This window comes from Ciconia boyciana, chromosome 14 (assembly GCF_034638445.1).
Source record: "Ciconia boyciana chromosome 14, ASM3463844v1, whole genome shotgun sequence".
NCBI classification, from domain to species: domain Eukaryota; kingdom Metazoa; phylum Chordata; class Aves; order Ciconiiformes; family Ciconiidae; genus Ciconia; species Ciconia boyciana.
In genome coordinates, this window is record NC_132947.1 from 11319148 (window position 1) to 11331981 (window position 12834).

At 45.2% G+C, this 12834-nt stretch overlaps 1 protein-coding gene across 1 annotated transcript; it reads right to left on the reverse strand.

Moving 5' to 3' along the window:
* Positions 1 to 1225: 1225 nt before the first annotated feature.
* On the reverse strand, positions 1226 to 9842 carry FITM2 (fat storage inducing transmembrane protein 2). Its single transcript, XM_072878950.1, has 2 exons — positions 9632 to 9842; positions 1226 to 7379 (listed from the first exon to the last, which is right to left on the reverse strand). The coding sequence occupies exons 1-2, from the start codon at positions 9793 to 9795 to the stop codon at positions 6737 to 6739; spliced, it is 807 nt and encodes a 268-aa protein (XP_072735051.1). The 5' UTR covers positions 9796 to 9842; the 3' UTR covers positions 1226 to 6736.
* Positions 9843 to 12834: the final 2992 nt, after the last annotated feature.

The window sequence follows — 12834 nt, forward strand, 5'->3', positions numbered from 1 at the left end:
AGCTGTTTCTAATACTGAATCTAAGGTTTTAAGCAGTAGTGAAAAAAACACTGGAACTTGTATTCTCAGATAAAGCACATTCACAACAAACAAATTTCCCATTTTTTTCCCCCTCATGCTGGTTTCCAAATGACATATTTACTATCATTGTCTTTTACTCTCCATTTTACACGCTTTCCTCTGAAGGATTAAACAGAGAGAAAACAGTCTGCTTTAAATGCCTCACAGTGAAAGAAAGAATACCACATATGCCATAAATAATTTAGGTGAACAATTGCTTTGTCAGAACACAGATGTCTATCACTGCAGCTGCAGCGAAGGCAAGCAGAGGCTGCGGACTGCAGTAACCTGTGTGCTGCAGGCCAAGGCTCTACCTGCAGACGGCAGATGCCGTTGCCAAAGCAGATTATTTCTATTTCCACACAACTTTGATGCCGAAGAGCATCGATGAGCAAAGCGTCAACCTCCACCCACTCCTCAGGAGCTCACGCTAGTTTCTTCTTCCTTTTTTGTTTTTCTCCTCAGCACAGTGATCTACTTTCAGCTCTTTTTTTCTTTACCCCTCTCTACCGTCCTACCCCTTTCCTCTCTCCTGGACTCCCCTGATTTCACTCTCCTGCTGCAGACAGCCAGGGATACATGACCATTTTCAGAGACAGTTCTGTTGCCAGGAGCCCACGGGTTGTGAAACTCTGCATCAGTGGACACAAAACCTCCCATTTCCACCTTCTGAGAAAGAACTGCTAAGAAATGAAGGAGATGCAGTCTTGCTAAAAAGCTCTTAACAAACTGCACAGACCAACAACAACTTAGGAAGCCTTTCTTTAAAAATAACACTGTCCAACCCCCTACTTTCATGACCTCCTGTCTCAGCCCTTTCCTACCAGCACCTCATCTCTCCCGCGACCTAAATCCTTCTTAGCTCTAGGAGAGTTATCCAAATAAAGCTACTTTGCAATCAGAACAGAGTGCAACCAGGTTTGAGGGTGCTTTATAATGCTGCAGGCACGTCTTGACATGGAGCTACGTATTCTGCATAGTTAAGCGCTGTTTTGCACATGCTCTTTACATCACAAGGTCATGTCACTGCTGCAAGCCTCCTGGAACACTCTTCTATTTTTGCTTACCAATTTCTTTCCATTCCATGCCCTCAGAGCCAACTACTACAGACCAGCAATAGGGAGGATTCTTGGCCACAAGCAAAAAAAAAAACAACTCAACCCCAAACAAAAAAAAAAATCCCCATAAAATAAAACAAAAAACCACCCTGTCATAATTTTTTCTCTTAACTTCCAAATCATGACAATCAACCAAAAAAAAAAAAATTCTTAGAAAACTCAAACATCTATCATTCCCATTCTTCTAAAAACCAAACCAGTCAGGTCAGGCTATGGCAAAGCTCGAGCAACAGTGCACAGTGCTGGGAAGAGCTGTGGTCTAGCATGACACTGTCAAGCACATATTAAATCTGTGCTTGCTTCCACCATTTGCAAAACGCAGAGGGCAGACCCTGAGTGCCATTCTGAACGAGCACAATCCTGCTGGGTCTGGGTGCAACAATTCACACATTTGGATAAAAGGCTAACAGGCTTTGAGGGCTTAGTATCACCTTTATTTTCAATTAATTTTGCAGGGCTTTCGCCATCACAGTCAACTATTTCGAGCCACAACCCATTTTGGTGAATTTTCTCCAGGAATGAGTCGTGATGCCCGTCCCTGACACAGTCACACCGCTTGCAGCCCCTCGGCACTGCTCTTCTCCCCAGTCCCCATGAGATGGGGAAGGCCCCACATAACAGAGGCAGCACAGGATTCGGGGAAGACATTTCAGAAGAGAGCTGACATCTACATTGAGGATATGCCTACTTATTGCTCTGACATCAACAACACTTCCCACAGCTTAAATGCATTTAATTGCATGACTGAGGGAATACATGACCTAAAACTGCAAAATGAGCCTCGACTGGACATGGGAAAAGGCTTCAGAGATACAAGATGAAAAACGATCATCATTTGTATTTACTTTTGTTCCACGTTTTTCCTTCTTCAGCCTTACACCACTAGAGACACACACAGTACAACTGCAGGTCTCCTACCGTTGGATACATTGTCAGGAAAAGCACGATTGAGAAAGGGCATTTTCCCTGACTACTACTTTCCCTTGATATTCTCCTGAAACACTGGTAAAGCTCTTCACCTACTTAATTTTCTGTGCCATATTATAGTTCCAAAGCTTTACAGAAAAGTTGTTCAGCTTGTTACAAGGCACATGGCATTGCCTGTGTTTTGTGATGGACAGAGGGTAGTTTAAAAAAAATAAAAATCTTTCAGACTAAATGTTACTACATAATTGCCTGAAATTTCAGGGACTGCACTCAATCCTGATAGCCATTTCCGTTTCTGCTGTCTCAACTTGTAAACTCTATGTTCTCATTGTATACCTTGTTTAAGCACTAAGGTACCCTTCCCCCATTCAAATTAATTAATAATTTCCTACTAAACTCCTGGGTGAAACTACTCTTTACAGAAAATGCAGTGCTTGCTCCCTGAGAAAAGGACAAAGCTAACTCTGCCGATGCACCACGTGGCACTGTCACATTACCTTCTCTTTCCTTCCATGAGTTCAACCACATCAGGCATAGTTCTGCTTCAATAAATTAAGCATGTGCTTTTTTCCAGGTGCACAGCATTACAGTGACAGACCAACTCCTTTAATTATGAGTTCAGAGTCACAACAGCCTTTTTTCTAGTATTAATTACTTTCATCTTAAGCTTTGGCAAAATACTTAAAAGAGGGGAAAACAAAATAACGAGAAAGCATGCATCTAGCAAAGGTAAAGAGCATTTATTACTAATCTGTGCTCCAGGAGGCGAGATGAGCTATGAAAAGAAATAATCCCAGGAAACAGGTTTCTCAGCAAACAGAGATAAACATAGGCTGATCAAAGGCAAAGAGCTGGAAAAGGCTGATTGCAGAGAAGCTGCAGGGATCTACTTTAAGCTACAGTGGAAAAAACAGATATTATTTCACTAAGAAAAGTGACTATAGACTTGTGTTCACAACTAAAGCCTGATTTTCCAAAACTTTTAATATATCACAGCAGCCCCTACAGTTTTTCCATTAAAGTGTACCATAGGGCATAACTGGGTTTTTCTCACTTTGTCAGGAATCGCCATGCATCAAAACAGAAAACAGGATTATTTTTTTGCAGCTGCTCCATGACCCAGGTTTCAGTAGCCACAAATAAATTGGCAAACCAAGAATACCATTTAGCACCAGTGAAGCACTCATGGAACAAGTTTGCTTTGAACAGACTTTGAGGAAGAATCAAACCCCGTTTTCAGATATGTTTAAAGTCTGAACTGTTCAGATGGCTCTTATGAAAGATCTAAACTTTCCTGTTTGCCTGATCTTGCCTGAAGTGATGCAAACATTTTAAAGAGTCCCAGGTAAGTGAAGAGTGAAATGAATCCTAATCCAGTTAACCTTCTCACTGTGTTGTAGCCGACACTCTCTTCCTTGCTGGCCCCAGCAGCGGAAAATGTTTAAGGCACCAAGACCAAGAACTGCCTCAGCCACATCAGTCAGGTCAAATGCTGCTCCTGTGAAAGTACTGTGATACAGAGCCCACAAAATAGGCTAGACAAACACAGGCAATGAAAAATTAGCAAACATATGTTGCAATAAGTAATGCTAGTAAGATGTTGGAGACAAAAATTCCCTGGATAATTCTAGAGACACAGAAAGACAGCTCTGCAGGAACAAGAGGAATACTTAAATGCAGAAAAGCAAAATAAAAAAAAAGGAAAAAGACCAAGTGTTTCTTGTGATTATAGTTGCTGTCTTTTGGAATTCACTGCAAAATATGAAAATTTATCTTTAAAATGTTACACTTTTTTTAAAAACTTGAAACAAATTAATAATACCTGTTGACAGATGATTTGTGCCTTTGGCACAGGACATCAAATCCAGCTACGCACAGCACTGTTTCTCTTTGGCTGCAAATCTGTCGCAGAGAGGCCGCAATTTTTTTTTAATGATAAAAGAGTATTTGGGAGAGGGAAGGAAGTCAGATAAAGGTGACGGCAAATATGTGAACAGAAAATTTGCGACCTTTAGTTTCCAGTTAAAGTGCAAGGAAGAAAAGACTTACTCTGAAATAGAGTCAAAAAGCGCAAAGAAAAGGTCTGGAGCACAAGGGAACCTCCTAAGCCAACAGCTGGCTCAAGGTCTCACGGGTACTGAGAAAGACATGTACGCCAAGATTTCCAAACTCATGAGCAGTGTTACAGCCCACGGGAATTTTCCCGTCTCTTTCAGTGGATTAGGCTTTCACTTTGCTACAATAAGCAACTGTCCGCGTCTACAAAATCAACTGCCTGGTGTAAGGGGCACACGTTAGGAAACTTGCTTTTGTCAGGCATGGCTTTGTTTTGTTTCTTTTTATACCCAGTACTTTTGAGAACCTGTGCTATATTAACCCATTCAAATACTGCAGAATTATCAATGTCAGTTTGATCATGCATCTCAGTAGTCACAAAAATACCAGGAGGCTGGATCATTCAGGGAAGTGAAGAGCAGCAGCATCTTTATAGACATCAGAAACAGATTCTCAAAGACACAAACACTGATAAAGTTTAAGTGTTTTTCTTTCATTGTTTAAATATAAGTTTTGAGAATAACCATATCCCACATTATTTCTGTAATAAAAAGTTTGTATGACACTGCGTAGAAGCGGACAGAAATATCCATATAGTGATGGCACAAAACATTTGTGAAACTGAATATAATTTCAGCATGTTGGTTGGTTTAAATAAATAGCATTTCCTGTTCCAAGGCTTTGTCTATAAAGCAAAGTTACATAAAGATAATCTAAAATAGAAACTTAAATGTAATGAAATTAATCAGAAAACCTTCTGGGTATATAATCCTTTTTCATGGTGAAAGTGGCTTGCAGTCTAGCTTAACTCTATTGGGAGCAGGCTTACATTACATCAAAAGAATGTCTGCAAATGAATTTGCATTGTTTAAACAAATTTTGTTAAACCCAATATGAGTTAATCAGTGCAAACTTTCCAAGGAGTCAGCTTAAAAGGCAGTTTAACACACACACAAAAAAAGGAGCTTGACAGAAAATACATAACCTCCTGAAACAGCTTCTTTCTGAGAGGTGATTTGTACTTTCTAAGGACACACAACAACTCCCACTTGCCACTGAACTCAGTGGAAATTCAGGTGAATCCAGCTCTCCTCGGAGGCAGACCATAAGTGGGGAATTAACACTACTGTATTCATTGCAAATGCTACCGCTCTCTTGCTGGAAGAGAGCTGTTGAGATGGCAAAAAGAAATCTGCCAAGATTAGACTATGGTGCATCATACGCTATATTCAGCAAAATAATCACCTTGGAGTCAAACGCTACAGGCAGATCAAGTCCGCTCTCAGATTAGTGGACACTTATCTACAGCCTTGCCCACAGACCTTTTTGGCTGTCTTGCTCGTCACTACAACTGTCAAACAAATTTTGTGCAACTGCGTCATGAATAAGCCTTTATGAAATAATAAAAAGCTTTTCAAGATAAAAACTATGCTAAATGTCTGATTGATATGATGAGTAAACCCATCCCACATCATACCTATTCATTAAATAACAGTAGTGTTTTATTCAGTAGTGGGTTTCCAGCCACATCAAAAGTGGCCACAGCTTTATGTGCAATCAAATTTAAGTAGCTTATTGATATTGCTGGATAAGCAAGAATAAATGTTGCTTCAGGCACACTGCTTTGCAGCTCTTACGATAAACAATGCGTTTCATTCATTACCAAGCAGACTATTTGGGAAATAGCAGGTTAAGCTAACTTCTTCATAACACCAGAATTTCATTGTTCTTCTAGAAGAAACATACCACAAAGCATTCGTCGTTGCAAAGTGTGCAACTCATAAGATTTTAAAAAAATTAAAACCCCAATTCTCATATTGGACTTTTTAGCAAAATTGGAAGGAGGGTTTTTTTTCTGTCAAGAATAAAATGACAAAATATTATTACAGATACCTCACCTAAGGAGAAAGTTAAGGCTTGTTTTTCAAGAGTTTCCTTTTCAAAGGCAGGCATGAATTTAAAGTCACAGTCTGCTTAGGACATTACATCTCAGATTTACCCTCTTCGCTGCAGAAAGTGCAGACGCTAAGAAACATTTGTGGCAAGTTAGTGTATTTAACACTTGATAACATGAGATGTTCTAGTTTCACAACAGAGCTATATACTGCTTTAAGGAGTATTGATGTTTTTGCAACGCTTAGCAGCACTGTCGTTATTAGAGCCTTCCCGTAAGGCAATACAAATAGGAGTATTAAGAAAAAGAAGCATGACGTTTGGATCATCCATGATATTTTGACATGAATAAATCAGAAAGAGAGAGAATTAATTTGAGATCAGTAAAGCTCTTAAAGAGCAAAGGCCTCTGTCAGCCTCGGATCTGCTCCTCCATTTACTAGTAAGAGAAACACATCCAACTTCTGATTTCTTTGCTGAGAATGCCACTCAGCAGCTCCTAAACAACAGCAATTTTTTTTCTCCCAAGGAAGAAGCTCATTACCACCTGCCAGCCACTGGCTAGTACACATTTGGTTTCCTCCAGCCCATCACCTTGTTCCTTACAGTGAAAATACAGTAACCATTCCTACATTCAACTACTCCAGTACCGAAAGGAAAATCCAAAAATTTTAAAACTTATTTTATCTGCTATAACTGTATTTCTTTGAACTCAAAGGTATATTTGGAAGAGGTAGTCCAGGAGAAAAGGGTTTCAAGTACCAAAATCTGTATGTCCCATACCAAGCTGACAGACCTATCAACACACCAAGAAGCTTTTGACTGAAGTCATGGAAATACACAGCAGTACAGAGGAACATGAATACCCAGATCATGGTGAGAAAACACAAGGAAACGAACAGGCCGTTGATCACAACATGCAGCTTAGAGTTCTGGTCTATGGACAAGCCTTCCAGCACAGCCACCTCCTCCACAATCATCAGAGCACAGTACGAGAGCAGAAAACAGTGCCCCGAGATATCAAAACCATCCCAGATTCCGTTGTCCTGGTGGCACTCATGCTTGGTGGCGTACAGCCGGCGAGGCTCGCTGAGTTTACCTGAGGCAGAGCACATGCCGGTGAGATTCTCGATATACATAAAAAGTCCGGTGCAGACATACCAGATGGCAGTGCCCACTAGCAGTGCACTGAGACGCCGCAGTACCATCAAAACGCTCTTCGTGGGACCATAGAGGAACTTGCTCTCGGCAAACTGGTAGGTGGTGACTGCGATGAAGGGCAGCAGAAGCCAGAACGTCCATGCCCAAGCCACCTTCACAAAATATCTGCCAGAGAAAAGCCAAGAGAGAAACATGCATGTGTGAAACTTCACAGGAGCTGGGGGTAAGTGGCGGTGCCTGAAGAAGTAGGTTTTCAAGGTCAGTGTTCAGAACCATCTAAATTAGACACTTGTGCCCTCCCCTCAAAGCACAGCATAGCTAAAATCTTAACACTCTCCCCACTGTTTCTCTCGGGCCCAACACCTGAATACTTCCTCAACCAGGCACTTCAACTGTTTCCCAGGCAGCATTCCCTCGGACCTAGAGCCCTTGTTCAGACTTGCAGTTCAGTTCTGCAACCGCTTTTACCCTACAAACCTGCTCAACCCTGCCCTACTCAAAACGCAGCTGCAAAGAACGTATTTTTAGCTTGCCACTCTGACCACAGTAACCCCTTCTCCGACTCTCTTCCTCCATCTCAATTATCTTTGCTTTCAAAACCCTTCACAACCTCAACCTCTTAATACTAAGATAGCCAGAAGGGCTGACTCTTTTCCCTAAGCAGCTCATGAAGCTTTTCCTCCGTCATCACCTCACAAAATAAATGAAGAAGCACAATGTGTTTGTTCCTTTGCTGTCCCTCCAGTTGATGAGAGCTTTCCTTTGGCATACACAAATCCCTTCCATCTCTAAACTCACTCTCTGCCTTGAAAATTTTTGCTGCGATGCCTATAAAATCTTGAAAACCAGCTGATGATGTGCTGGTATCCTGTTTAGCAGGAGACAGTATTGCATAACTAGTCCTCTTTTCAAATCTGAAAGTGGAGTGAATTTACTAATGAGTTGAGACCATAGTCTACAATCTTCTTTCTCCCATTAGCACCTTCCAGCACAGCTTGCTTCCTATCAGCTGGTGGGAGAGGGGAACTATGCAGCCCCCTTGTTACCCACATCCTGGTTTGACAGAGACAGCAGAATTCTGGTCTGTGGCTGAGCTATAGCTAGACACACACAGTCATCATTTAATCATCACCTCAGCATCGAAGACAAAAACAAGTAGGAAAAGAGTTCTGTATCTTCATTAAGGGCCTGACAATCCTGTCAGGGCCTTGCCCAGGATTTTGAGGACTACCTCCTTTACTCTTAATTTTTCAGTAGAAGTGGCATCTGTGTGGCAACTACAGCTGCTACCATGGAACAGTAATTGAAAATAAAATCCTCATTTTATTGAGACAGTTAAAAGCAAAAAAGGCTGTTAACGTAATTGCTGCCAGCAAACCAGCAGGCAACTAATTTGTGGGCAAAAAAATTGCTTCAGGAACCGTCAGATAACCCTCCTCTATTTAAAAAGGAAGAATTGAACTGTAGCATGTTTTTTACTGTCAGATCAATTCTGCTCTCTAAGTGTTCCTGCCAGTCCTTCTTTTCAATCACGCTAAAAGCAGCTCTTCTCCCACAGCTCACCAAATGACAAATTCGAATTAATAACGTACAAGATTCCCCAAGTTACAGGGGAAATCAGCAACTTTACCTTTACTTTCTGATCTGTAGCAGGTAAAACACATGTGCACTGGCCCAGCTCATCGCCTTCCTCATGCCCTTCAAAATGTTCAAATGTAGTTTTAAAGAATGACTAAGCCAGTGAAATCATCGCCTAAGTACTAGAAAAGGATGGCAGTAACTCTGCTTTTACAGAAGACGCTAAAAGACTTATCTTCTCCAGCTTGCTTTTACATCAGTTCAGCAACAGTTTACTCAAATACGAGGAATTATCTGGGAGCTAAAGGAGGAAAAAAATTCCTTGTTTTCCTCTTCCAATAAAAACCGAGCGAGAAGCTCCAGTTGTTCTGAAATCTTGCAGTCCTGTAAACTACAGCGGGCGTTAACGCCAGGAACTCTAACAGGAGCCATCGTGTCAGCCCCCAGCAGCCCGGCGCTCGCCAGCACCGGCTCCCGAACTCGCCGCCTCTCCCACCCGCCCGCGGCGCTGGGACCAGCCCGGGTCCCACAGAGCTACTGCAGAGCCAGCCTCAGCCGAGCTCCCAGGCCCCACCGCCGGAGCAGGCGGGGGCCCCGGCCCTCTGTTCCCCCCCGCTGCCACAGCACCGGCCCCCCCCCGGCCCCCCGAGGCCGCGGGGCAGCCCCTCCGCCCCCGGAGAGGACACGGGGCCACGGCAGCGCGGCACAGCCGCCGCCGCCCCCCGCCCGCTCCCGTTAAGACCGGTCGCCCCCAGCCCTACGGGACCCCCACCCGCCCCACGGGGCCCGCGTTCCCTCCAGCGCTCCGCTCCGCTCCCTTCCCCGCCGGCTCTCCTCACACGTTGAGCGGGTTACGCTTGTTCCGCATGGGCGTCTCGGGCACCAGGTCGCCGTCCTTGAGGGCGGACCCGAGGAGGACGATGGCGAGCAGCAGCCAGGGCAGCCGGCGGCGCACCCGCCCGGCGGCCAGCCCGGCCCGCAGCCAGCAGCCGCACGGCTCCATGGCGCCCGCCGCCGCCTCGCCCGCGCGGCCGCCGTAGCGCGTCACGCGCCGGGCGCCGGCCCCTCCCTCCGCCGCACCGCTCGGGCGCCCCCTCGCGGCGCCCGCCAGGCCGGGACGCGGGAACAGCGGGCTCTGCGCATGCGCGCTGCCGCGCGGGCGGGAGGGCGCCCCCTGCAGGGCCGGCGGCGCTCTGCCGCCCGTCACGGCGCGGGCTGCGGGCCGGAGCCGCGTCTGCGCCGGGGAGCGAAGGCCGCGCTCAGAAACCGCCGGTTCCCGCTCTCGCCTGTCAGTGACAGCAGAGGTGAGCGTAAGGGTCTCTTCCAGCCTGTGCGATTCTGCGATTCTGTGTTCATCCATCGCCGGGCGGGCAGGAGGCCGTCCTGACCAGAGCGTCCGAAGAGGCACCCCGAGGGGCTCGTGGGCTGTAGAATCTATACCAGAGAATCGTTTAGGTTGGAAAAGACCTTTAAGATCATCAAGCCCAACCGTTAACCTCGCACTGCCAAGTCCGCCGCTGCACCATGTCCCCAGGCACCACATCTACACGTCCTTTAAATACCTCCAGGGACGGGGATTGCACGGCTTCCCTGGGCAGCCTGGTCCAGTGCGCGACAGCCCTTTCGGTGAAGGGATTTCTCCTAATATCCAGCCTAAACCTCCCCTGGCACAACTCGAGGCCGTTTTCTCTCGTCCTGTAAATGAGCATCCACTACTTCCAGAGTAAGGTGCCAGCTCCTCTGAAAGAGAGTGTCTTACCACCATCTTCAAGAGGCAATTGGAGAATTTCCTCCCTCAGCAGAATTTTTTCACTTTTTTCCTGGGACTTAAGAGGGAGGGAGAAAGTATTTCTGGGACTCTTAAGGCTCCCGCGCCTTTTCACCATCCATGTCTGCAGCTGAAAGTGGTCCAAGCACTGGCCGTCACTGTGGTATTTGAGACTATTTCATCTATTGAACTCCTGCCGCTGTCATTTCAACTTAGTTTTTACAAAATAAAGCGTCAGCAAGCAGAGAAGTGGCTAAATGAACAAAGAGCCTTTATTCATCCCCATGGCCTCAGTGCTAAAAATGTGAGAGGGGGAAAAAAGCAGACCCTATCTGAGACAGGATGGGAAAGTATTTCTTGCCAGAGCGCGTTTCAAAGCCGGTTTGCAGTCATCGTCAGCAAATCTATGACAACATCTGGGCTGAAAGAGCAGAAGGACACATCAAAGCGGCGCCAGTAGATACGGGGAGTTTCAGCTAAGGAGGTTATCCAGGGTAAATGGCATTTGGCAATTGATTAGATGTTGTTTTTAACAAGACTGCCACAGCCATGTCTAGCACTTCCAGCCACAGCATTGTACCCCTGAATTAGAAAAGACAGACAGCTGCGTTCACTCAAACGAGTGAGGATAGGAGGGGCTGGGAGCAGGTTTTACAGAGTCCGGCATTGTCTGCCTAAATCCCCCTCTGCCTTTGAAACCTTGCCTCCTTTGCTTCCCAGGTTTGGGTCTCTGATCTCCAGACTGTTTGCAATGCCTGTGCGCTGGAGGTGGTGAGCTGCTCGGCTGGCTGCTAATGAAGCGTGCTGTGGAGCCTACCACACGGCAGGAGGATTTCGTAAGCTTGGCACCTGCTCCAGATGAATGGAGTTGATGGCATGGGCTGGAAATGTGGAAATGTGTCTATCTTCAGCCCAGCTTGAAATGTCTGAGGATTATCTCTGTAAATCGTGGATTCTCACAAGTGCAGTGAGCAAAGCTCAGCTGGGTCCAGGTGTCCTGCAGATTTAGAGTACATCTCTACTTTCGGGCCATGTATTTGCTGCCATGTGCACCAGCCAAGGCCAATAGTCCTTCTGAGGAGCCGATCGCCGTTCCTCTAAAGAATCAGAGAAGCAGAATTTAGGTCTTTTAAAACTGCAGAAAAAGCTTTTATTCATAAACAGGGAATAAGGTTTGTTCTAGGGGGATTGCAGAAGGTTCCCAAAGAGCTCTCACAGCCACCTGCTCAAGCTGCGACAGGTATAAACCATGTTAAACTGAATTAATTTGTCAGGTATAGCAGATGTGGCTGTCCTTCCCTTCCTTCGTATCTCTTTTTTTAACCTCACCAAATCACTGCCTGATTCAAGCTGAAATCTTCCAGAATATTTGATTAAAAAAATTGGTTGGTTTTGGGGGTTTTTTTTGTTTGGTTGGTTTTTTTTGCTTTTTTTCTGGTTTAATGTGAACCAAGGCCCTCAAAAAATTGTTTCACTTTCATAGAGAAATCACATTTTGCCTCTAAAGTACGCAGGGATAGATTCATTAGGGGCTGTAGAAGCACTTTCAGAGCTGAAGAGCAGTTGGTAAGCCTTGTCCCTGCATGCCCAGGCACCCAGAGCTTAGGGCGCTTGCTTGGACAGGCGATATGGAGATCCCAGCCGCCTGAGCAGAGGTCTGAAGTAAGATCCAACACGCCTGGGAAGAGCATCCTTACTCCTGAGCTGTGGCAGGTTTGGGGGAAATCTTTCCTGGTCATAGGGTTCGTGTTGTATCAGGTATTTCACTATTCATTGCAGCAGGAAGAATGACACTCTGAGTTGTTAATTATTTTAAATAACTAAGTTGCTTAGAAAATTAATTTGTCTCATTTTGGTGATTCTGTTAATCATCTGCTAATCACTTCGATTGCAAAGAAGTCTGTCTTGCTGATGTGCGACTATGGTATGGATACCTTCCGCAGAACTGAGGATTCTCAGCTGGAAACAGAGTCACCCCAGTCTCAGTAGACAGTCAGTGGAAAGACAACCTTAGCAGCCCTTGCCAGGAGCCTAGGGCAACTGCACACCTTATTTGGGTGCTTAAAATTAGCTGTGGAGCAATTCAGACCTTCTTGCAAGACAGTGGCATTTTGCTCAGGCTCGTGGTGCTGCACTGTGATCTGCTGTCACTTCGATGCTGAGAAAATGATGTTGTATCCAAATATGCTGCAGTAGTGTCACAGCCTCACGCATAAGTGTCATGAGATCCCTATGCACAACTTCTTCCTGCTAAACACGCTCAAAAACATTGCA